The sequence below is a fragment of the Rhinatrema bivittatum genome, chromosome 4, assembly GCF_901001135.1.
Source record: "Rhinatrema bivittatum chromosome 4, aRhiBiv1.1, whole genome shotgun sequence".
Lineage (NCBI taxonomy): Eukaryota > Metazoa > Chordata > Amphibia > Gymnophiona > Rhinatrematidae > Rhinatrema > Rhinatrema bivittatum.
In genome coordinates this window covers 174,405,600-174,432,539 of record NC_042618.1, presented here as the reverse complement: position 1 = coordinate 174,432,539, position 26,940 = coordinate 174,405,600, and the positions used below count along the sequence as shown (strand labels likewise).

General features: G+C 45.6%; 1 protein-coding gene across 1 annotated transcript; it reads right to left on the bottom strand.

The window, feature by feature from the left end:
- Positions 1-776: 776 nt before the first annotated feature.
- FAM104A (family with sequence similarity 104 member A) lies at positions 777-18,398 on the bottom strand. The gene is made up of 3 exons (XM_029599261.1): positions 18,049-18,398; positions 2,339-2,435; positions 777-1,404 (listed from the first exon to the last, which is right to left on the bottom strand). Exons 1-3 carry the CDS (start codon positions 18,063-18,065, stop codon positions 1,183-1,185), a joined length of 336 nt encoding a protein of 111 aa, XP_029455121.1. The 5' UTR covers positions 18,066-18,398; the 3' UTR covers positions 777-1,182.
- Between the last annotated feature and the right edge of the window lie 8,542 nt (positions 18,399-26,940).

Below are 26,940 nucleotides of genomic sequence, written 5' to 3'. Positions count from 1 at the left end.
TGCCTCAACATGCTGCAGTTATAGCCTTGTTTAAGTTACATCCTGAAGCTAACCAAAGACAGCAGGCTGGATTCTTAAGAACTTGTTAAATGCCACTGCAGCTCTTTTATTACTATATATCTATTCCCCCCCATCATACATACTGTTAACATCCAATAATGTACATAAGCTTCCCTACAATGAGGTGTGATTGGAAAACATAACTGTGGGCTGCTTCTGACAAAAGGCAGCCATCCTTCTATAGAGTGCTGAAGGGAGATGAATGTATAGTGTTGGCCATGTAACCTTAGCCCCTATATTAAAAAAAAAAAAAGTTCTACAGGTGCTCTTTACAGTAAGGAAGACCACACAAAAATTCCAAGCCAGTACCTTAAGCTGGTGAACTGGTCTATCAACTGCTGTGGATGTTGTGTTTAAGTACTACCATGAAGGCCTGGTAATCTCTCTCTATACTCAATGTACAGTACAAACTATTCAGATTAAAAGGCCCTTAGTAGAAAAGAGAAAAGTGCTTGATGTAGTGGAATCATGTGTTGTTCCTACAGTATACACACATCCTCCTCGACGTTAAGTATTTTGGTAGACCTCTGGCTTGCCTGTCTACTATGGTGAAGAACTGTATAATAAATGTAAAACTTAATGATATGCTTTTCAAAGAGAATCATAGCTTAGTGTGCCACTTTAGATCACAGCAGGAATCACTAAAGGTAATGGGACAAAACTGCAATAACTGTCCTATAAATCTCTATATTGTCCTCCAAAACAGACACACTGGGTAAGGATTATTCCACCATTACTAGTTTATTTCAATTAAAAAAAATTGCAGGACTTTAAAAAACAAAAACCCTCACTTCTTGAAATGAGCAGACACAAACTGGCAACTTGGCAGGTCAGGAAGTCATCTAACTTGAAGTTTTGTACTCTTCCATTATACAATAAAGTTTAACTTCCCAAACTGCCATCTAGATATATCCTTCCCATCCCCTAGCAAAAAGAAATCCTACAAAATTGCTTACAAGCCCCTCTGAAAATTTAATAGTGCAGCAAAACATGAGTAAACAATAGCCTGTTAAGCTTGGTAGACTGAATGGCCAACAGGCAGCGATTTGTGCAATTTTTATGTTGAAATATCAAATGTACACAGTGCTGTCCCTTCACAGAAGGCAAGGAACTGCTGGCTCCTCAAGGTGAGGGGCGGCCCCGGTGCTGTAAGCTGGAGAAGTGTGCCTCCTTCAGGATCTGGTTGATGTGAAAGTAAGGACCTTGGCTTAGTGCAGACTGCTCCTGTAAGGAGAAGGACTGAGGGATTTCAGGACTGGACCCTGCTAGCATCTGATTTAAGCTGTTTTCGGGGCCACTTGCTCTGTCAGGGCTGTTGATGCTGCTGCTGTCACTTCCGGAGGACTTCAGAATGAAGAAGAAGAGAGATCTTTAATTACAATTGATACAATACATACCAGAGTAACATGAAGCTAATCTGATACTGAAATGCCCTTCACTGAACAAAAGCTAACACACAGTTCTACCCAGAACTAAAAAGGAGCCTACTTTCCAGGAAAACCCCAACCCTGCTATAACAAAAATGTGTTGTAGATAAGGGTGCATATACAGCAAAACTGCTTTTCCCTTCAGAAGGTAGGATAAAATTGTATAGGACAGAGGTGGCTAATGCCACTCCAAGAGCCAACCAAGCTCAGGCCTAGTTTTCAGGATATCCACAATGAATATGCATGAGATAGATTTGCAAGCACTGCCTCCATTGTTTGGAGATCTTATGCATATTTGTGGAGATCCTGAAAATCAGGTCAGTGACTATAAAGGACCAGGAGTTGGCCATCCCTGATGTAGTATATAATACAGAATGGTCAATGAGATCAAACTGTAAATGCTTTTCTGCCATTTTAAAAAAGATGTTGGTAATTTATTAATGTATTTGAAAATGTAACACAAACTTTAAACCAGCAAAATATTTACTAAGTGGTTTTGCTTTAAACAATTCATGATTACATTTTATCACATTTTGCAAAAAAAAAAAAAAAAATTCCAAACAAATACTCAGAACATGCCAGCAATATCTGAATGTATGACACCAGCATAGAACAAAAACCATCCAATAAGCTGTTCAGTTATAATTCAGTGGTCTGCACTCTATTAGACTTGAAAGGATGACCAATGAGAGTGAAAGAACTCAATCTGAAGTACATACTAAACCAACCAAGCAAGTTTGTGCAAGGATCGATATTTCATGCTTTAAACTGATTCACCACCTGATTAAAAATATTAAATAATAGCACATGGATTCAGGGTGAAAAGTTAGAAAAAATGGGTCCTGCCTTACCTCCGTATCCCAAGAGTCCAGAAACATGTGGTTCCTGCTGCACCGCTTAGACTGCGGCACATGACTGTCTTTTTCATTACTGTTCCGTCTCCTTTTTCTGAGCAGGAAAAATAAGACATGCAATTCTGTTACATTGAAATTATTTTGGTGGGACTTATTCAACTGTTCAACATTGTACAGAGCTGTAAAACATGGATATCTGCCTTACTCTTAATTCCATCTACACTTCCTCCATTCTGATGTTTAGCAAGTCACCTAACATTTTTGTGCTCAAACCAAAGTGGCTAATTCTTTGGTTAAAGGCCAGATGTCTTATACAGAATAGTACACACTTAAGGTATATGTAAATCAAGAATCCATAACGCTAAAATGTTGTTAAATCAGATTCTTTCCGAAAGTCCTGTCAGACCAATCTAGACAAGTGGAATTTGTTCATCCTTGCAGCAGGTGGAGATGGAGAACAAAACTTAATAATGATCTCTATATATGTGGTACAGCTGAGGAAGTCATCAGGAGCCTCTTGGTCCAGATATCAAATAAATGCCCCTCGAATAACTATCAAAACCAAAAAACATGAGTTAGACCAGCGGTTCTCAACCGGTGCGTCGCGACACACCAGTGTGTCGCCAAGCACCGGCAGGTGTGTCGCGTGGCTCCCGGTCCCTCCCGCTGCTCGTTCTTCCCGCTGCCGTTGCCGCCGGGCTATCAGCACGTTCAAGCCCAGCGGGAACGGCAGCGGTGCAAAAAAAAAAAAAAAGCTGTGGCATCCGCGGCTGCCCTTTTCTTCTTCCCGCGCCTGCATCCCCCCCGGACCCGGAACAGGAAGTGATGCGCGGGAAGAAGAAAGGCCGTGCCGCGTGATAAACTAGCAGGCACGGCCTTTCTCCCGCGGCACGGCTTTTCTTCTTCCCGCGCACCACTTCCTGTTCCGGGTCCGGGGTGGGGGGGGATGCAGGCGCGGGAAGAAGAAAGGCCGTGCCGCGTGATAAACTAGCAGCGGCCGCTGCTAGTTTATCACGCGGCACGGCCTTTCTTCTTCCCGCGCACCGCGTATCACTTCCTGGTCCGGGGGGGGGAAATGCAGGCGCGGGAAGAAGAAAAGGCCAGCCGCGGATGCCACAGATTTTTTTTTTTTTTGCACCGCTGCCGTTGCCGCCGGGCTATCAGCACGTTCAAGCCCAGCGGCAACGGCAGCGGTGCAAAAAAAAAAAAAAAATCTGTGGCATCCGCGGCTGGCCTTTTCTTCTTCCCGCGCCTGCATTCCCCCCCCCGGACCAGGAAGTGATACGCGGTGCGCGGGAAGAAGAAAGGCCGTGCCGCGTGATGAAGTAGCAGCGGCCGCTGCAGCATCGGCCCCCAAGCTATTGCAGCAGACGGTAATCGGGAGAGGAGAGAGCAGCAGGAGCCTCCCGCGATCGATGGAATTCTTCCTTATTGGCCTGCGGGGGCTGGAGGAGGAGGAGCAGCTACCGTTGGGGGGGGGGGGGGGAGGGAGAGAGAGAGGAAGTGAGTGACAGAAAGAGAGAGAAGCAGCCAGCCAGCCTGTGTGTGAGAGAATGTGTGTGATTGAGAGCCTGTGTGTAAGTGAGAGAATGTATTTGATCGAGAGTATGTGTGTGATTGAGAGAAACTGGTCAGAGAGCTGATGTATGTGTATATGTGAGAGACAATGAAAGTGACTGCTCAAGGAGATGACTGATGTGTATGTGAGACAGTCAGGGATGTGTGTTTGTGTGTGTGTGAGAGAGAGAGAGAGAGAGAGAAAAAGCATGGAAGTGAGAAATCTGGGTATGTGAGAAAGCATGGGAGTGGGAAGCCTGTGTGTGTGCATGTATATGAGAGAGACTGGTTGGTAAGGTGACGGTGTGACTGGTGTGTATGTGAATGTGAGAGAGAGAATGTGATTCAGGGAATGAGAAGCCTGTGCACGTGGAGAGCGAGCATGGAAATGAGAGAGAGAGACTGGTGTGTGTGTATGTGTGTGTAACAGAGAAAGTGATTATGGGAATGAGAAGCCTGTGCATGTGAAGAGAGTGAGCATGGGAGTGAGAACCTGGGTGTGTGTGAGACACAGCATGGGAGGGAGAAGCCTGTGTATGTAAGACAGAACATGGAAGTGGGAAGCCTGTGTATGTGTGTGTATGCATGCATGAGAGAGATCAGGTGACGGGTGTGTGTGTATGTGGGAATAAGAAGCCTGTGCATGTGAAGAGTGAGCATGGGAGTGTGTGAGATACAGCACGGGAGTGAGAAGCCTGTATATCTGAAAGAGAACATGGGAGTGGGAAGCCTGTGTGTGTGTATGCATGAGAGAGATCAGGTGACGGGTGTGTGTGTATGTGTGAGAGAGAGAAAGTGATTATGGGAATGAAAAGCCTGTGCAGGTGAAGAGTGGGCATGGGAGTGAGAAACCTGTGTGTGTGTGAGACACAGCATGGGAGTGAGAAGCCTGTATATCTGAAAGAGAACATGAGAGTGGGAAGCCTATGTGTGTGTGTATATGCATGAGAGAGATCAAGTGACTGGTGTGTGTTTGTGTGTATGTGAGAGAGAGAAAGAAAGTGATTATGGGAATAAGAAGCCTGTGCATGTGAAGAGTGAGCATGGGAGTGTGTGAGATACAGCACGGGAGTGAGAAGCCTGTATATCTGAAAGAGAACATGGGAGTGGGAAGCCTGTGTGTGTGTATGCATGAGAGAGATCAGGTGACTGGTGTGTGTGTATGTGTGAGAGAAAGAAAGTGATTATGGGAATGAGAAGCCTGTGCATGTGGAGAGAACAAGCATGGGAGTGAGAGACTGGTGAGTGTATGTGAGAAAGAGAAAGTGATTATGAGAGTGAGAAGCCCATATATGTAAGTGGAACACGGGAGTGGGAAGCCTGTGTGTGTGTGTATGGCATGAGAGAAACTGTTCAGGAAGGTGACTGGTGTGTTTGTCAAAGACTGGGAGATGATTGGTGTGTGAGAGACAGAAACTGGTCATGGGGGCATGACTGGTATGGTGTGTGTGTGTGAGAGACATGGGCCCTAAGGAAGAGGACCATGAGTATAGAGCTTAGCCACTACTGCTGCTTCTGGTGTGTGCTACAGCCTGCATGGAAGAGGAGTAGGACAGCTGCTGGAGGGGGTAAGTAAAGGTGGCTTTTTAAGTTTATTTTTCTTGATTGACTGCCATTTTAATTATTTAATATTATGTGATGTGTCTGCTTTTTTTGAAATATTTTATTGGTGTTTGGAGAATTTTTAATAGTTTTTATGAGTTTTTAATTGTTGGATGTTATTCTGTTCATAGTTGTTGTGAAACATTTATTCTGCTTATTAGTATAGTTTTACAATTATTTCTGTGTGGGGATCTATAGCTGCTTGTTAGTTCTGTTTTCCTAATAAGAGGTGTATTGGTTTTTAGGGCCTGATTTTAATATTTATAGTGTTGCCTTTTCATAGATAGGGTTGCTCCTGTTTGAGTGTATTCCATAATACAGGTGTAACTGTGTGTGGATTAGTTTATGTGCATTACTACAGATCCTGGGAGTATGTTAGGTCGGTTCTGTGTCTGTTACAGAGATATTTTACTAGCATGTAAGTGTTTTATCAGTCTTATTTGTTGCGTTTTCTCAAGAGGACATGCATTGGTGGTAAACTGCTGTCTTTTCATAAGTAGGGCTATTGAGCCTGAAAGTAGAAGGAGTTTGAGTTGCTGTTACTGAGATGACACCAGAACCAGAATATCTTTTTTGTAGATGAGTTGAATGGGGAATGTCATAATTCTGCTTTACATCCATTATTGTGGATCAGGGGGGTTCCCGTGGATGCAAACTGTACATTTACATCTAGCCCTGTGACGATCATGGGTCAGTGTGTCACGCATGTGAGAACCATCTGTCAGGTGTGTCCCGACAGAAAAAAGGTTGAGAACCACTGCTCTAGGACATAATCATTAAATGCTGACACTTCTTGTGACCTTGGGCAAGTCACTTCACTCTATTGCCTCAGGTACAAACAATAAGGTAGATTTATAAAGGGCTACGCATGTGCCTGTAAACGCAAATAGACTCCATTTGTACACTGCAAGTCTCTGCCAGCTGCAAGGTGCAAATCAACTCCTTTTCAATCAATCACTTATAAAGGTCAAAAAATCTTTGATGTGAATTTTACAATGGCTACCTCTGAATATGTCTAAGAGCACCACCCTCCCCTAACCCACCTCCCGAAAACTCACCCCAAATCAAAGTGCCCCCATATAATGGCCCATATATATATATATATATATATATATATATATAGTATAAGACTAAGCCCTATCAAGAGGCCCTCTCTCGATGTTTCACCAGACTCCTGTGCCTCTGGAACACCCATGCCCTGCCCCTTTTCCGCCAACTTTTTCTGGGCACGAATACCTAAATGTACGTGCGCCCTTCCCAGCCATTTAAAATTCGCATAGTTCCCGCTCGGGCCACTTACTCACATAAACAGTTTTTGCATGCGCGAGGCTGTTGTTTTTTTTTAAACTTACCTTTTAGTGTCTTATTTACTGTGGCATTTCTCCCATTTTGTGTCTATGGGAAAAATGCTTAGTAAATGTGGCCCGTAGATCGCAAGTCCACTGGGTGCAGTGAAATATCTACTGTAGTTGAATAGAACTTGCTTTGAGCTACCAGCAAAATGGCATGAGCTAACTATAAGTACATGGCATATAGGAAAGAAAAATTGGTTCTTACCTGTTTTGTTCCTCTAGTACCACAGATCAGTCCAGATTCCTGGGTTTTGTATCTCTGCCAGCAGATGGAGACAAAGATTTATTGAAACTGCTATATAACCTAGAGTGCCTCCTGCAGTCCCTCAGTATAGAACTGGATCCAAGCCAAGATGCCACAACTAAAACAACCAATTTTAACAGCCCATCCTAATGCCCACGAACAAGAGGGTGGTGACGCTATAACATGCTAAGAACTCACCCAAGTTTAAAAAAAAACAAAACCCCAACCCCCCCCCCCCCCCCCCCCCCCCCCCCCAACATCTCAGTGACCTGCTAACAACTCTGCAGTAACTCCAACATAACTATGAGCATAAGCTGATGAATCTCCCCTTTATACCATGGGCATGTGTCTGCACTGATCTGTGTTACTACAGGAACGAAAATTATCAGGTAAGAACCAATTTTCCTTTCCCTGTATGTACCCAGATAAGTCCCAACTCCTGGGATGTACCTAAACCAACTAAACTGGGTGAGGACACTCTCACCAAAACCAGCCATAGTTGCTGCCACGACATCTTACTGATAGTCTGGTGAAAGTGTGCAGCGATTTCCAAGCCTCTGCCCTGCATATTTCCTGCAGCAACACCTGCTGGGCCTCAGCCCAAGAAGCTGCCTGCGAATGTGTCGAATAAGTCCTCAAACCTTCAGGCACTGACCAAGCCCTAGAAATATAAGCCAAACCTATCACTTGCTTGAGCCAATGCGCAATTGTAGCTTCGGAAGCTTGCTGCTCCTTTCTTGGGCCATTCCATAGAACAAAAAGGTGATCTGATGTATGAAAATCATTAGTGACCTTCAGATATCGTAACAATACCTGGCAGACATCCAATAGTCTCAGCTCCCTTACATGAGAAATCCAGATTCAGAAAGGCCTGAAGTTTCACCATCTGATTAACATGGAATCCCAAGACTAACTTAGTAAGGGGGGGGGGCACTGTGTGAAAAGACACCCCTGCCTCTGAAATCTGAAAAACAGATCCCAGCAGGATAACACCTGTAATTCCAAAATCCTCCTTGCTGAACAAATGACCACCAGAAAAACCACCTTAAGCATTAAATCCTTCAAAGCTGCTCAGAGGTTCAAAAGGAGCCGCACAAAGCATAAGCACCAAATTCAGATCCCAAGACAGACTGCTTCTTCATGGACAGTGGTAAGTTCTTCGCTCCACGAAGAAAACATACAACATCCAGATATGTGGACAGGGAATAACCTTGTATTTTACTACAAAGACAACCGAAGGCCACTACCTGAACTCTCAGAGAATTAAAAGCCAAATCTTTTACCAGACCCTCCTACAGGAATGTCAAAATATGCACCACTGTAGAATGCAATGCCTGTACATCTCGAACCATACACCAGGACTCTAAGACCTTTCAGACCCGCTCATAAGATATAGACGTGGAAGTCCACCTGGCCTGCAGTTAAGGTAGTTATTGTTTCTTATATACCACACATCAGATTCCAGATCTAGCCAGAGCATTTTACAATTAAAAACCAACAGTTAAAATGTTTACAGTCAATTTAACCACATACATTTTTATTTTTATAAATAACATTTTTTATATACCGATAGCCGTCTGCACATCGTATACACAACCATAAAAGTCATCACCTTAAAACTACCACACAGTATATTTAACACAATGGACCCGTACCCTTCCTAATGAGAAACACCCACTATCACTTTAAGAGATAATTTGCAAAGACCCAAATTATGATGGAAAAAACCAAGCCTTTACCTTTTTCCTAAAACTGAGGTAGTAATAACCGCTTCTGTATAACCCCGCTGTTTTAGTTGCCTCCCCTCAAAAGCCAGGCCATGAGACAGAAGTGAGCTGCCTGTTCCAAAAATATGGATCCCTGATGAAGATTTTCTGGATGGCTGAACTTCAGGGGCCTGTCTATGGTCACATTGATGAGGTCAGCAAACCAAAGGACTGCACGGCCACTCCGAAGCCACTAAAATCACAACTCCTGGATGCTTCTCTAGCCGCCTTATCACCTTGCCCACCAGAGGCCATGGAGAAAAGGCATACAACAGCATGATGTGAGGCTACAGCATTGATACCCTCCGCACCATGCTCGCTTCTTTGTTGAAGAACTGTGGCACTTTTGTGTTTCTTCTGGTCACCATTAAGTCCATATGACGTGATCCCCACCTCTTGCAAGTTAGAGACATTGCTGCCTCCAATAACTCCCACTCTCCTGGGTCCAATGACTTGCGACTCATGAAGTCTGCCTGTACATTGTCCACCCTGGCAATGTGCGATGCCGCTATCCTCTCCAAATGCTGCTCTACCAGGAGGACCAATTCTTGTGCCTCCTGTGCCACTGCCCAACTCCTGGTTCCACCCTGATGGTTGACATAAGCTACCACAGTCACACTGTCAGTCAGAACTCACTGAATGATCTCAAAATCTTGGAAGAAAAGCATGTAACAAATCACACCGCTCGTCTCTGACTGATAGACCAAGAAGCCTCTTTCGTTGACCACTGGCCCTGGGCCACCTGATCCTGACACAGCTCCCCAGCCTGAGATTGGCATCGGTAATGACAACCACCAATCCGGAACCTCCAAAGGCACTCCCCGTTCTAGATTGGCCCGAAGTAGCCACCAAGAGAGACTGTTCCTGCCTACCACCTCTAGCGGAAGGGGAACATGAAATTCCCCCAACAAAGGATTCCATGGGGAGAGAAGAGCCCTCTGGAGAGGTCGCATATATATGAGAATGCCCAAGGGATCAACTCCAAGGTTAAAGCCATGGAACCCAGGACCTGCAAAGAGTCCCAAACCCAGGGTATTGATGGCCCCAGCTGGCAACAAATTTGACCCTGAAGCTTCCGCAACCTTTCCTCTATGAGGAATACGCTCCCCTTCCTTATGTTAAACCACACCCCTACATACTCCAGGGACTGAGAAGGAACACACTCTTTGGAAGATTCACCACCCAGTCTAGCAACTAACCAGTCCAGCACCTTTAGCACCAACCAATCTTCTGACTCTGCCCTCATGAGCCAATCGTCCAGATACAGATGCACTAGCACTCCTTCCCTTCTTAACACTGCTGCCACCACCACCTTGGTGAATGTATGCGGTGTCGTTGCTAGGCCAAAGGGAAGGGCTCGAAACTGAAGATGTTCCCTGAGAATTATAAACTGCAGAAACCTTTGGTGGTCCTGCCTGATGGCTATGTGCAGATAAGCCTCTATCAGATCTAGAGATGCCAAGAACTCACCTCCTCGTACCACTATGATAATTGACCTTAAGGTTTCTGTGTGAAACCACAGAACTCTGAGGGCCGAACTTTAAATCCAGGATGGGCCTGACAGAACCCTCCTTCTTTGGAACCACAAAATAGATTGAATACCTCCCCATTCTCTGTTCCCCTATGGGAACTGGCACTTCGTCTCCTAGAAGTTTCAAGCGATCCACCGTCTCCTGGACTGCCAACTACCTCGTAAGTGGACAGCAAGAGGAAATGACAAAGGCATCCCTGATGGGACCAGCAAAATCTAAAGTGTATCATTCTCTTACCACTTTGAGGACCCACTCCTCAAAAAAAAAAAAAAAAAAAAGCAATAAACGCTGTCTAACAGCTAAAACCAAAGAGTGGAGCAGCCTCACATCATTATGAAGGCTTTGCACGTCCTGAACCTGTCCCAGAATTGTCCCTGGTAGGTCTATAGCCCCCTCGAAAGGACTGCCCCAGGATGAGGTCCTGGCAGAAAATTGACAATGCAGACCCCCAGAACTTTTGGACTAACAAAATCTTCTGTTGTCCCGAAACCTAGTCAGCACCAGTACCAACTTTCTACCCTTAGGCAACATGTGCACCTTGGTTTCACCCAGATGCTTCAACATCTTCTCCAAACAACAACTTTTCTTTAAAAGAAGTGCTCCCGGCTGCGACTTGGACCAAACATTCGCTGACCAATTCCGCAACCATAGCAGACACCTAGTGGACACTACTGACATCATCTGAAGAGGTCCTGATTAGATCATAAAAGGCATCGGCTCTATACGCCACTGCTGCTTCCAGTCGACCACTTCTTGTGCTTCTGCTGCTCCCGCAGGATGTAAGCCTTGCAGCTACTGGACATAAGAACATAAGAAACTGCCATGCTGGGTCAGACCAAGGGTCCATCAAGCCCAGCATTCTGTTTCCAACAGAGGCCAAACCAGGTCACAAGAACCTGGCAATCACCCAAACACCAAGATCCCATGCCACTGATGCAATTAATAGCAGTGGCTATTCCCGAAGTAAACTTGATTAATAGCAGTTAATGGATTTCTCCTGCAAGAACTTATCCAAACCATTTTGAACCCTGCTACACTAACTGCACTAACCACGTCCTCTGGCAACAAATTCCAGAGCTTAATTGTGCGTTGAGTGAAAAATAATTTTCTCCGTTTAGTCTTAAAATGTGCTACTTGCTAATTTCATGGAATGCCCCCTGGTCCTATTATCTGAAAGTGTAAATAACTGATTCACATCTACTCATTCAAGACATCTCATGATCTTAAAGACCTCTATCATATCCCCCCTCAGCCGTCTCTTCTCCAAGCTGAACAGCCCCAACTTCTTCAGCCTTTCCTCATAGGGGAGCTGTTCCATTCCCTTTATCATTTTGGTTGCCCTTCTCTGTACTTTCTCCATCGCAACTATATCTTTTTTGAGATGTGGCAACCAGAATCGTACACAGTAATCAAGGTGCGGTCTCACCATGGAGCAATAGAGGCATTATGACATTTTCTGTTTTAACCATTCCCTTCTTAATAATTCCTAACATTCTGTTTGCTTTTTTGACTACTGCAGCACACTGAGCCAACGATTTCAAAGTATTATCCACTATGATACCTAGATCTTTTTCCCACCAGGAGGTACACCCTCTGCACACCACAGCCCTGATGGCCAGAGCAGAAACCCCACAAATCCACTTGAGATGGAGCTCCAACTTTCGATACTGCACATCCCTCAATGCAGTGGAGACTGCTTCCAGAATAATAGTTTTCTTGTGACTGCTGACACTGAGGCATACACCTTGGGCAGAGCCAACTCCAGTGTCCTCCAGTAAAGGATAGAGCTTCGCCATAGCTCTTCCAACTTGTAGACCGGACTCAGGAGTATCCCACACTCCCTGACCACCAGCTTCTTTCACAGACTTGTAGAAAGGAAGAGCTTTAGCTGACCCTCTCAGGCCATCCAAAGCCAGATCTGCGCTCTCCAATTTAGACTCTTCCTGCAGCACCTTGATTCCAAGCTTCTCTGCAAAGAGGTGAATCACCTTTGAATTGTCCCTTTCAGCCACAGGCACCTCCTGTGGATTCCACGTTGCAGTGGAATCTCTCCTGGGACCGCCCCAGAGGGCCTCCGGCTGATCCTCCAAATCATCCTGTGGTCCACAACCCAAAGCCAGGCCACCCACAGCGCACTCTCAAGAGGATTAGACTTTGTTTGCACATTAGACTCCCCCAGGGGTTGAGACAGAGAGTCAATCCTGGCCAAAAAAGCCTTGTGCATCAGAAGAACAGACTCAGAGGAAAAATACTTGAGATTAATCAGAATCATGATTCTGAGGGGATCCACCATCCGCAGGCTCCGCATCCAGAGGGAAATCTTCCCCTTCAAGGTCATCCTGATCCACCCCAGGACCCGAAGCAGCTGGGAAGAGACAGGGAGGAAAGGGCACGAGCTCCCCAAACTGCAGTAGACCACATGGCCGGCCATGCAGCAGCATCCAAAATGGCTGCTAACCCTCCCCACGCTGGAGAGAGGGGCCCTGGGAGAAGATCTAATGCAGCACATCAAGCTGCAGTGAAAACGCGAGGGAAGGACCCTGCCGACACGCCTTCCCTACCAGCAGCACACCCGGCACATAGGCTCGAACGACTGAGCTGCGAACGTGACAATGCAGGCCTGGCAAAGAGAAGCATGCAGCATGACCAAAAACGTGAGCTTAGTGTCTGAAAACAGCCCCTCACAGCATCACCGAAAAGCGGACGCCAGGAAAACTTGCCTGATGCACACCTCACACCCTTGGTCATTTGTCCTCCCTTAACTAAGCAGCAAAACAGCAGCAGAGAAAAAAAATTGACTCTTCTTGAACCATCTCTCGAACACCTTCCAGACTCTGCCATAAGCTAAGAACATGGAGCACTTCCTTGACTTAACAATGTGAAGACCACCACCTCAGAGTAGCCATGTTTTTTTTGTTTTTTGTTTTTTTTTTTAACTTCCTCCTTTCAAGAGCCAAGCTGTAAGACAATACTGACTTGGCTGTTCCATCACTGCTGGGCCCTGTCTGAGCAGGCTCCTGGCTGTTCAGCATTTGAGAGATCAGTCTTTGCTTACTCTTACCAGATTTGCATACCATGATCTTCTAGGCCAGTCTGGTGCCACCAGGATGATCCATCCTTGATGGTCCCCCATCCTCCATAATGTCCTTGCTATCATTGGTCCTGGGCAGAACACATATGGTAATGGTTCTGTTGGCCAGGCTGAATCAATGCATCTATTTCCTATGAGTTGCTCTCCTGGTCCCAACTGTAAAACTTCTCAGCCTTGGCATTCCTTTAGGTTGTAATTAAATTTCAGCGAGGTCTCCTCCAACTCCTCTTCTGCAGGCTCCCATTCTTCCAGATCCAACATACGCTGGCTGAGATAGTCCCCCTGCACACAGCTGTATGTCTCGCTGACAGTGCCACAAGGAAATCTCTGCCCAGCTCATGAGTGGCACTGTCTCCTCTTCTAGTGGTGTACTCCGAGTACCATCCTATCTGTTCACATACACCACTGGTCGTACTCTTATTACTCTTGCTTCCAATCCTGGGGCAGAACTTCGAGCCCCAGCTTGATTGCTATTAATTCCCAGCAACTTATTGACTAGTCCTCTTATCTCTGACCATCTGCCCTGCACTAACTGCCCCTTACAGTGGGCTCCCATCCTGTCTGGCTAGCATCTGCCAACGTGGTCCATTCCAGAAGGTCCAGACTCACTCCCACACCTATATCCGCCCAGCCTTGAGTTCTTTCTGGTGCTTCCCATTCTAGCACAATCATCTCTCTGATGGCCAGGTGCAATGGAAAGGCCTTAGCAGGCTTTTTAAACCCTAGCAGAATGGAGTCTCCTTGTGTCCACTTTTCTTCCTTCTCCCCCTCCTGCAGGCTCAAGGCCTGCATTACTTTTGTTATGAGGGAACCTAACTCTTCCTTCCTAAAGAGCCTGATCGTGGCATCCTTGCCTTCCCATGCTCCCTCCTGATTCAGTGCTCTTGTCGTAAGAGCTGACTGGGGAGGAAGTGTGCTGGAGAAAACTCTCCTACTCCCAGCCTAGGCCTTTTTGCCCCTACCCCTCACTCTCCAGAGATGCTGGCCTGTAGTCCTGCCTCATTTCCTGAAGCATCAACAGAACAAGTTCAACAGAAAAGTCCATGCTGTCCCTTAATTCTGGTCACAGGTGCCACTGCCAATCTACTTGGGCCTGCTTATGCGTTGGCGTTATCTCCCAAACCAAGCACTCTGCTCGTGCTGCCACCCCCTGCGTAGGCTGTTCACCTTCAGATATTTGCTTACTCTTTTGTATAATGTCCTGGCTTCCCAACCTCCCGAATCTCAAGTGCCCAGATATATCTTTTTTTCTACATGGAGCTCAGGACCATCAGGACAAAATGAGCCCATTAACGAGCTCTGTCTCCTGCCTCTACAGTGCAGAAATTTCTGGCCTCTTTCAGCCAAGAAGACCGGACCACACAAAGGGGGAGTGAGTGGTGGTTTCACTGTTGCTCACTCTCCTGCTCTCTTTGCTTGAGTCTCTCACTCCTTCAAGGTCCAGCTCTACGGGGACCACAGCACTTCCCCTAAGGACTATGCCTAAATGGGAATTTTTTTTTTTTTAATGGAGGGAAGAACAGCCTGCCTTTTGCTTAGTCCTGTAGAAAGAACTCCTCCTCTACTCTTATCACACCTTTTTCTTTTGGTAGCTTTCCCTGCTATCCCCATTTGACCACACAGCTGGTGGCAGAGAACCACTGAAGACTAACTCTGATATCCCAGAATATATAGTTGGAAGTGTTGTAAAAAAATGGGGGGGGGAGGCGTTCTCTGCCTCCACCTGCTAGCATGCAGGAGTAATCCAATTTGTCTGGACTGGTCTGCAGGATAAAGAGGAAATCTTCATTTTAGTGCCAGATACTCTAACTCTCCAATCTTATCTTTTAGACTTCTGATATTTGCATACAGAAAACTCAAAGTATGCTTTTTATTTTGATTCACAACATGCCTATTCGTAATGGATATAGGTAATTTGGAATCACTTGTATTTGTTCTTATATTTAAAACCACTGAACTCTCAGCTCTTACCACAGCCTCTCTATTGGGATATTCCTAATTTCTCCATTTAAGCAGTATTCTTAGAAAACCTCTCTGAACAATGCGCTCCTGAGAAACTGTATGCTTTCCCCTATATTCTGGTATGAAAGTTGCTCTATATCCTGTTAGATTATTAGCACCAGCAGCTAGGTTCCACCCTAGTAAAGGCAGAGCTCGTCCTATCGAAATATGCTTTCCCATCTCCAAACCATTTCCCAGTCCTAACAAATCCAAAGCCCTCTTCCATACTCTAGAGCTCATCCTGTCTCTGAGGTTCTGAGCATGGTACTGGGAACATTTCTGAGAATGATACTTTGGAGGTTTGGGATTTCAATCTTATACCTAAAAGTCAAAGTGTGGTTTCCAAACTCCCTCCTGCATTTTCCTATGTTGTCAGTATCCACATGTACCATGACAGCCAGCTCCTCCTCAGCATTCTTTGTAATCCTATAGGTGATGGGTAAGGTCCACCACCTTCACACCAAGCATCAAGTTACCAAGAAATTCTCACCAGTCACCCAGCTATCTACATTTCTAACATCTGAATCACGAATACCGCAGGTCTGGTCCTTCCCACTTGGGCACACTTCTATTATCATGAAGTGCTAATCTTCAATTCAAAGGTTAGCAATTATTGTGCACCAGTTCTAACTGTGCTCAGCTTTCCAGATCTTGAACATTTTATGCTGTTGCCCCAGACTACTCTCTACTTTCCTCTCTTATCCTCTATCATTTTATTTTAAACATTCTAAACTGCTTTCCAGGCCATAAACTGGGTGACCAAAGCAGTGTACAAAATATAAACACAAACATAAAAAAATCCTACTAAAACCATTCAATACAAAACAAAAACAGAAAATACAGGCAAAAATCAAGCCCTCATTTTATTTTCCTGGACCAGAAAATCAACAACCATAAATCACCTTTAAGGAAACGGACAGCTTTTACCAGCTTGCAAAAGCAGCAAATTCTGTTCTGATTGGATAGTCATCAGAAGTTTATTCCACTGAAAAAACCCTGGCCAGAATACTAGCTTTTAACTACAAGCAAGGATAACAAAGCCCCTTGACTAGACTGCAATTGATAGGGGCTGGTATACAACTCTAGTTTATTCCTTAGATGCAAAGGCCCATTGCCTCTTAAAGGTGGAAATGTGTACTACATTCATTTGCCACCAGAACTTAGAGGCCAACAAATCCATTTCCTTCTGACCAGATCTTCTACAGTTCTTTCATCTCCTATCCTCTCACACTTCCTTTCAATTGAGATTATGTCCTTTTAAATTTAAAAATATATATTTAAAAACAGCCCACATTTTATGGTGTGGGTTCTGTATTCTGCCTTGAGCATTAATTGGAAAGATAGTGTAACAAGTCAAAGTAATAAATAAAAAGGCATGCTCACTGGGCACATGGACAAATTGGTGACCAATGGAACAGAAGGAATCCAGACTGACTCCTATATTCAGATCACTCAGCTTTGTCATTCAATGGTTGTCAAAGGTCTTTTTTGGGGGTGAAGGGGTGAGACAGGCAGGCATGAAATATGGACCTGTAAATTACTTATTAGAGAGATGCCAGCTGTGCACAGGGGTCTTAGATGTATCAACTGGGCAGCATGTGCACTATTACTGTTAGGACATGAGTTTTCCGAACTTTTAGGATAGATTTTCTTTTGTTAAGGCTATAAGTTATACTAATTTGCTGTTTAGTACAAATAAAATACAAATGCACAACATAAGCATACAGAAAACTTACATAAAAAATAAAAAAAACATAATCTATTAAAACAAATGTTATATAAGACAACCAACAAAATATATATTCTAAAAAGATCTCTATTCTCTTAAGGCTTTCTAAAAACCCAAAAGGTGTTCTACTTATACTGACCTTCATTGATTTCAATGTCAATCCTTCTCAAACCATTCTCTACCCACTGTAGGACTGGAGAAGAGGGTACACAGTGCTTCTCTATGAGGTTGTGCATAAAGGCTACACTATCAGGGCTGAAGAACGCAGATGAATCAAGCAATCATGACATGGTGGTAATTTTTACCCACCTCCCAGTGAGCGGAGAAGTGCTGCGTGTTTCCAGCCATGCAACGTAACTGCAGGCACTTGCAGGTTTTATTGCTGCGAGAGATCTGCGTCTGTTCAGGCAGTTAACTGAACTTGTAGAAGGGCACTGAACTATGTCATGGCTTAGCGCAGCCCAGGACCGGCCCCTTCTCCTTCGTCCGGGAAAAGAAGCCGCCCTATTGGGAAGTTGCAGAACCATCTACCCAAAGTGGCAGAAAACCAGAGGAAGGATCTGGACTGAGCAGACCGGTCTTCCCTCTGTCCTCATTCCCAGTTTTCCTCTTTTACAGGATAGTATCGGACTCCGGTAGGCACAATAACGTCACAATTTCCAGCCACCCAAGCGCAAAGGGGGAAGAAAAAAAAAAAGTGCTCTTCCTCTCCCTCCCCCAAAATGAAAAATTCTTACCCCCATCAAATCCATCCAAACCAATATCAATCCTCCCCACCAACGCCAAATTCCCTCACTCATAACCAATCCTTCTCCACCCCCCGAGCTCCTCACCTACTGTCCGGTAACATCTATCCGCCGAGCACCCCGCGGGGCGGACGTGGGCCGCTTCCGAGAGGGCGGAGGCGATGCGCTCTCTCCTCCCGCCCCCTCACCGCCGCGCAACTCTCTGGGTGCTGCCCGGCCCCGGCACCGCACCACTCATGCTCTTCCGCACGCTGCTTTCTATCAGGGCCTCAGGCCGCGCCAGGAACCATCGCTCTTGCCCGGCGGCCTCAGCCTCGGCCCGCTGCTGCTGCTGCTCCTATCCTCCTCCTCCTCACGGGACAAACGGCGCCTGTTTACCTCACTCCGCGCTTGCGCGTGGCCTACGTCACCACCCAGCCTTCACCAAGATGGCCGCTCGGCACCTGCGCCAGTCGGGTTTCCGGTTTCCCCTTCCTCTCGTAAGGGAAGACGGATCGCAGGCGCACGTGACCATATTGGCTGTGATGGGGAAGAGCCGCAAGCCGATGGAAACTATGGAGATCGTGGCCCTCTGGCAAACGTAATACGTCTCCTGGGTACGTCACTAACAGTATGGTCGATGCCTCCTATATTTTTTGGCGTTATTTGTTATCGGACGTACCGTATAATTATTACTGGCTGATTGTCTTTTGTTCTGGAGCGGCTGCGTTTGATAGAGATTATTTTGATTTATTTATCTGGTAAAGGCGAGTGTGGGGTAGAAGAAGCATGTTCAAGTTATGTCAGGTAGTCGGATAAGAACATAAGAAAATGCCATACTGGGTCAGACCAAGGGTCCATCAAGCCCAGCATCCTGTTGCTTTCCCTGTTTTTCTTCATTTCCAGGCTCTGTCCCTTTACTGATTCTGTTCTTGTTCTTGGTGGATATTCAGGAGAGCTGTGAGGAGGCCCTGGAGCCTGCAGCAGGAGCAGAAGCAGATGTGACTCAGGTGGGAAGGTTGGATTCTCCTTTAATCCTGGTCCAAGAAATGGAACAGGGCATCTCTGACATTTGTGGCCAGAGTTCTGATGGTCATTTCCATGAGAGCTGAAAGTGATTCCTTTATTGAACTAGAAATTGGTTGGTAAGTGTATTGTGAAGATCATTCAGTAACTTCATCACACTAGAGCAGACCTGCTAACTTGCTTATATCTTACATACATACATAGTGTATGAGGCCAGAAAAACACTCCTTGTAAAATGGCTTTTAGAAAAGGAGAAGTTACTACTTACCCGATAATTTCCTTTAATAAGGACAGGTGAACCAAAACCAGTGGGTTATGCACCTCCACCAGCAGATAGAGCTGGAGCAATGCTGACATTGCAGTATATATACCCTTGCAGTGACAGCCTGCCAGTATTTCTCTGCAAAAGCAAACTGTGGATTGACGCCAGTACTTCCTGGAACACACAGCCATGCAGGAGGATAATAGCACCACCATCCAGCAGCCAAGGGCAGGAAGGTGGATTCACCTGTCCTTATTAAAGAAAAGGAAATTAGCAGGTAAGTAGTAATTTCTTCTTTCTTAGCATACAGATAGGTGAATCCAAAACCAGTGGGATGTACCAAAGCTACTCCTTAACAGGCAGGAGGCTGCCAGCGATCCAGTCAAAACCGCATGTATGAAGATTGCATCTTCCTGGGCCTGCACATCCAGGTATGTAAAGAGGACCCTGTTGCAGCTTGGCAAATGTTGACAGGAGACAACAGTCTAACCTCCGTCTCATGACGCTGCCTGAGCCCTAACCTGACTAGGCAATGGCTGCTCAGCATCCACATACGCATCCGTGACTATCTCCTTAATCCAGCAGGCTATTGTAGCCCGTGACGCCGGCTCACTTTATTTATTCCCACCATGGAGTATAAATAGCTGGTCTATCTTCCTGAGAGGTTCAGAAACCTCTTGACATTCAAGGGCTGTAACAGGCAATATTCCTCAGTATGTCTTGCCCTGTCCAGAGACAGCAGGGAAATAGACTGATTCAAGTGAAAAACTGAGACCAAGTTTGGCAAAAAAAGAAGGAAAAGTACCCAATTGTATCACCCCTGGAGTCACTCGTAGAAACATCTCCTGGCATGACAAGGCCTCTAGTTCGGATACTCAACACACAGAACTAATTGCCCCAAGAAACACTGTTTTTAAGGTCAGTAATCTCAAGGAAAGTTTTTATGCATAGGTCAAAAAGTAGGACCCGCTAAAAAAATCCAAAACTAGATTGACTCCAGTAAAGCACTTTATCTGCATTAAATGCAGCTAAAAGCCCACATGTTGTGGAACATCATGCATAAGTTTAGCTGCATTGGAATTCTTGGGGGCATTTAGGTAGGGGGAAGAAATGTATGTGCATAGATTGCATTTTCAAATCTTTGCATTTACTTTTCCTGCAAAGTTTTATTCACAGAAAAGCAGGGTTAGTGCCCAAACATACTTGTATATGTTACTTTCACTTTCAGAACTGCTGCGGAGTCCTGGGGTAAGATGTATGCAGTCTTTGTCTCAATATGGATAGTGTGAAAATGACTCTTTCAGTGGCTTCTGTTCAGTTTTCTAAATAGATACCAGTTGTGATTGCGAGCCAGCCTGCTGCACCAATGCTGCCTGAGCTTCCATTTTGGTTTTAAAACAACTGTGATGCAAAAAAGTCAAGGAGGAGAATAAAGTGTATTTTGGAAAGAGAAGAGGCTGAGAAATGCTGTGTTCTCCTAAAGCTTGCTTTATGATTTCTGAGGTGTCAGTATATGATTATGGGGTTCCTTTTGCTGTGCTCTGTGAAAGAATGAGATGCTGGCATGAAGGCTTCATTGGGCATTAAGACATCTGGGACCTTTATGTGCAAATCTTTCTTGCTGCGCTTGTGTGTTGCAGACACCAGACCACTGCAGTCTATGCATTGCACCTGTAAATGGTTGGGCAGACTAAATATGCTTCCTACTCCTTATCAGCCATCATATCTTATATTTTCTACGTTGTGAGTGGAGGAGGCGGGGGTATAAGTAGTGCTTTGTGCTCCTCAGGTTTTCTGTTATAAATGGTAGCTCAGGAAAAGAAAATCTCTTCATTGGATCCCTTGAATCCCTTTTGGAGATGGAAACGTGATGACCAGATACACATGCTCTGGTTAATACATAAGGAATATTTACAAAACATATTTAGGAACTTAAGATAGCAAAATAAAAGTAATCAGGTTGGTGTGGCTATCATTCACATGTTGTCTTCATCACCAAACTGAGAGCCCTTTGAAAGCCTTGCACTCTGCTCCTGCTTGGTACCAGATATCGCTGCAACATCCAAGAACTTAGTTTGCTGGTGAGCCAGTGCAGCAATTCTCTTCTTAAGAATAGGCCTCTTTACCTAGATGGGTTCTCTTGGAAAGTAAGCAAAATTGGTCCTCCTGCCAATGCTACATGTTCCAGCTTAACTGACGTGATGTGTAAATAATTAGGATGACATGTACTCTCTAAAACCACAAATTTAGTTAAATTCATTCCCAATTTCCTGTTTGTGTTTCAGACTGGCAGATGTTCTAACAGAAATGGAAAGTTGTCCGTACTGTGGGAGACCATTTAAGAGGCTCAAGTCACATCTGCCCCACTGTAAAATGGCAGGAGATGTAAAAATGAACCCGGCTTTAAAAGTTGAGTCTAGGACAGTTACAGTCTGTTCCACTGAAAAATGGAAGAAGCAAAATAAAGATTTAACATTAATAACAGAGAATTCTTCAAAAAGAGAAAAAACGAAAAGAAAATCAGATAGCCCAAGAGTTGGGGCAGAAGAAGAGCTACAACCCATACAGAAAGTACATACAGCTGAGTCGGAAATAAATGAGAACATAATTGCAATTAAAAAAGGTAAAGGAATTGAAAAGCCCATGAAAGAATATAAAAAGAGACAGCTTGAGGAAACAAAGCAAGCGATGGGACAGAAAAAGCCTAAATCACTCACAGACACCATCAAGAACGCAATGCCAGAAGTGAAACCTACCCAGGATGCAGCCAAATCACACAAAACTAAGGGTCTAATCATTTCCAGTCAAGCAAATATTGTGCCTGGCAGCATTGTGGTGCCAGGTGAAATAAAACACAGGATGAAAGACTTGTTGGTCCAGAATCAAACTCAAAATGCTGTAAAACCAGGAGAAGTTAGAGTGAAATCTCCTCCAAATCAGGAAAGCGGGGAAGAACCCATTGGACAGAGCCATTGGTGTTCTGCAGAACCTTCCCCAGAACCAGAGTCGGGAAGACAAAATAGCTGGTGAGCAGCAAGGGCAAACAGGAGTGAGCAGGGTGTATGAATACCCAGGACTGGAGGACAGAAGGAATCACAATGAAACCAAGGGATCAAACCCAAAACTCTGTGTGGAAGGAACCTGTGAGAATCTCCTGTGTGAAGGGAACCAGTGGGAAGACTGCAAGCAGGAAAATGACGTAGCAAAGAGTAACACGTGGCATGCAAGAAAAGCTGATGGCAGGAATGTAAGTGTCATTAAATCTGGTGCGTATGATAACTTGCAGGATCCTGTATGTAAAAATCACTGTAGGGAGAAAAAGCAGCCGGCCAAGGTTCTGGCAGCTCTAGAGAAAGATGAACATCTGGCCTCCTACCGAAACTGTGCTAAGGGGTCCACCGAACTGCTCCCCATCTTTAAAAGCGCCCAGCCTTCACTTCTGACCGGTGAAAAGGAAGAGAGAAACTGCATTTATGCAGCATGTGCAAAGGTGATGCAGACTCTGAGTACAGAACAGGCTTCTGAATCCGTTCTACAGACGTTTGAAGAACTGACAGTACACGGGGAGAGGCCTGTGAAACACTGTTTAGAACCCAGTTTGAATGATAAACCAGCTTGCGCCTCAGTGCCTTTGGGCAATAAAACCATACATTCTGGTTCCCTGGGGCTACAGTACTTTCCAGAATTCCACCACAGTTACCTTAGGCTGAACATTGTCTCAGAAAGACCTTTTTGCCAGAAAACAAACATCTGGAGGACTGGGCCTAACCTTCCCAGTGAAGGATGGCAAGGTATAAGTGGATTCCAATAGATTACTGATAGCAGATTCATCCCCTTGCATCAGTAATTCGTTTTTCATCAATGGGTTATTTTTAATTGCGAACACCTTGAGAGTCTTGTGATGCTTAGGAGATCATGATTGCCTGGGAGAGTTTGTTGGATAGAGACAGCTTAGGAGTAAAACCCATGGTTACTCACATTAAGAAACGCTATAAAGTGAATATTGCACAAGAACCTTGAAGAGTTTTCCAGCACATTAGAAACCTCTAATTTGAAATAAAATTTGGGATCCAGAGTGTGTGCTGCAATAAGAAATCCGCAAAAGAAAGACAGATTACATTATGGAATTGCAGCTACCGTATTTTCCAGTGTATAAGGCACTGCTTTTTCAAAAATGTAATTGGCACGACTTATATACAAGTTTTTTGTTCTCTCGCTCTCTCTTTCTCATTGGTGTGTCCGTACCCTGCCAACCAATGTTTCTCGCTCCCACCGGCGTGCAGTACTCGCCAATAAAAGTCTAGACTCTGTGCACTCCTGTACGGAATTCGCACTCCCTTCCGGTGCTCACACTACATTGGGCAGACTCACTTTCTGACTAAGCCAAATCCACGAGCCCGGCGGAGGACAAACAGGTTTGCCTTATCTACCGGTGGGACCTCTCTACCAACTTTTTCTTCAAAATTGATGTTTACGGAGGGGTGAGATTTACACACTGGAAAATACGGTATATAAAGGCTGTGCGACAGATCCTGTTTAGCCCTTACAATTTATAGACGTGGCTGGCGAAGTGAATGTTTCATATTAATAACAGTTTTCTAGAGATGTAATACTGAACTTATAGGTTGAATAATATGGTTTATATAATCCATAATATATCGGGCTTGGTAGTGTGTCCGTCAGTGTGCGCGCATGTCTCCAGCCTGCCGATACATGGCGCTATAATATATACCAAGCCCGATATATTATGGATCGGGCTTGGGGCGCAGGCGGCTCAAACACGTTGCAACACCAAGTACAAGAGGTACTCCGGGGAGAATTCTGCAGTGGCCATCGCGGGACAGGCTGAAAATAGCTGAGGAGACTCTGGCATGCTGCGAACGGTGCGCGTCCCGCGGCACATGCTCCGTTCGCGGCGAAGATGAAGGCCCGGTGTGCCGTTGCGGTGAAAAGGGAAGGCCCCCGTGTGCTGCATTCGGCGCACCCGGGCCTTCATCTTCGCCGCGAACGGCGCAGGTCCCGCGGCATGCCGGTGAGAGAGAATGTGTATCGGAGAGGGGAGGGTGTGAGAGAGAGCATGGGGGGGGGGATGTCGGTGAGAGAGTGTGTGTGTGAGAGGGGGGGTAACAGAGAGCATGGTTGGTGAGAGGGGGGTGGGGAGGGTGTGAGAGAGCATGGAGGTAAGAGAGGGTGGGTGGAGGGATGCTTGAGTGAGGGTTTCAGAGAGAGGGAGCCTATATGAGGGTGTTTGTATGTGGAAGGGGCACTCTTATAGTGAATTTCTAGGGAAATTCTGCTCAAAACGAGCAGATGTGCCAAAAAGGCTCACCGCCCGGGCGTAGAACAGGTACAGTTGCTAGTTACAGTATAACCAGAACTAGCATCTATTGGTATTTATTCTGTATAAAATCAGAGCAGGTAAAGATACAAGAAGAGCATTAGGGATGTGGGGGCCTACCAGGAGGACTTTATTAAAAAGAGACACTAACATCTATTTGCAGCCACACGGTGAAACTTAAGTAACAGGCTCTGATGCAGTGGTCTTGATCCTTCCTTCAATTTGCATGTTACTGCTGCATCACAGAGGAACCCAGACAGACAGACAAAAGCAGAAACCCATATTTCCCCCTCCAAGACTGCAAATAAATTTGCATTTGCACCAAATTTAAATTGAATTTGTAATTCAAAGCTCTCTCAGTAATCTGATCACTTCTGCATGCATTTTTACTGTGATTTTTGTCCATGCATCAGTAGGCGAATTTACACAGATTGAAGCAACATGACTGGTCGATCCTCCTAAGTAGCAGAAAATCTAAAATAGTTAATACAGTGGCTTGCAAAAGTATTCAACATCCTAAACGCAGATTTGTGTGAATTACAAATGACACACAGGTTGTTCCAGACAGCGTTTATTGCAAACCAGTATGCTCTTAAAGGAAAATTTCAAAGTCAGAATTATTTCTCTGCATTTTTTGTAAAATAAAATTTAAAAACTGAAAAATACTGCTTGCATAAGTATTCAACCCCTTCAGACTAGTACTTGATAGAACCACATTTTGCTGCGATAACAGCTTTGGGGCGGATTTTCAGCGCCCTGCTCGCCTAAATCCGCCCAAAACCGGGCGGATTTAGGCGAGCAGGGCCCTGCGCGCCGGTAAGCCTATTTTACATAGGCCTACCGGCGCGCGCAGACCCCGGGACTCGCGTACGTCCCGGGGTTTTCGGAGGGGGGCGTGTCGGGGGCGTGTCGGGGAGCGGGCCCGGTCGACGCGGCGTTTCGGGGGCGTGTCGGCCGCGTTTTGGGGGCGGGTACGGGGCGTGGCTATGGCCCGGGGGCGTGGCCGCGCCCTCCGTACCCGCCCCCAGGTCGCGGCCCGGCGCGCAGCAGGCCCGCTGGCGCGCGGGGATTTACGTCTCCCTCCGGGAGGCGTAAATCCCCCGACAACGGTAAGGGGGGGGTGTAGACAGGGCCGGGTGGGGGGGTTAGGTAGGGGAAGGGAGGGTAAGGTGAGGGGAGGGCAAAGGAAAGTTCCCTCCGAGGCCGCTCCGATTTCGGAGCGGCCTTGGAGGGAACGGGGGGAGGCAGCGCGGCTCGGCGCGCGCAGGCTATACAAAATCGATAGCCTTGCGCGCGCCGATCCAGGATTTTAGTGGATACGCGCGGCTCCGCGCGTATCTACTAAAATCCAGCGTACTTTTGCTTGAGTCTGATGCGCAAGCAAAAGTAGGCTGTTCGCGCGCCTCTTAAAATCTACCCCTTTATGTCTGTTGGGGTAAGTATCTACCAGCTTTGCACACTGTTTGGGAATGTTTTTTGCCCATTCTTCCTGGCAGATTTGCTCCAGGTTGTTCAGATAACGTTTATGGACTGCAATTTTCAAATCGTGCCACAGATTCTTGATTGGATTGAGATCTGGACTTTGACTTGACTATTGTAGAACGTTCACCTTTTGTTGTTTGACCACTCCTGTGTGCTTTGGCCTTGTGCTTGAGCTCATTGTCCTGCTGAAAGGTGAATTTTCTCCCAAGTTTTAGTTTTTTAGCAGACTGAAGCAGGTTATCTTGCTCCCTGCATGTTGCACCATCCATCCTTCCTTCAATTTTAACAAGATGCCCCGTCCCTGCTGAGGGAAAAGCATCCCCACAACATGATGCTGCCACCCCCATATTTGACTGTTGGGATGGTGTTTGCTGAGAAATAGGCAGTGTTAAGTTTGCGCCACACATAGCATTTTGAATTTTAGCCAAAAAGCTCCATTTTTGTTTCATCTGACTACAAAACCTTATCCCACATTTTAGCTGGGGTCACTTTGATGCTCAGATGTGCTTTGATCTGGTTTTCTTCAGCACTGGCTTTTTTCTAGCCATCCTTCCATGCAGGCTAGATGTATGCAGAGTCTTGATGTGGTTGACTGATGCACCTCCACTCCAGTCTCAGCCACTGAACGCTGTAGCCTCCTTCAAAGTGATCGTTGGCCTCTCTTGTGGCTTCCCTCATAAGCCTCCTTCTTGCTCTGAATCAGAGTTTTGAGGGACGACCTTGACTGGGTGGTATGATGCAGCTTCCATTTTCTCACGATTGATCCAATGGTGCTCACTGGGATATCCAAGCATTTACATATTATTTTGTAGCCTTTTCCTATCTTGTGCACGTCTACAAGTTTAGCTTTAATTTCCTTAGAATGCTCTTTGGTCTTCATTTTCACAACTTC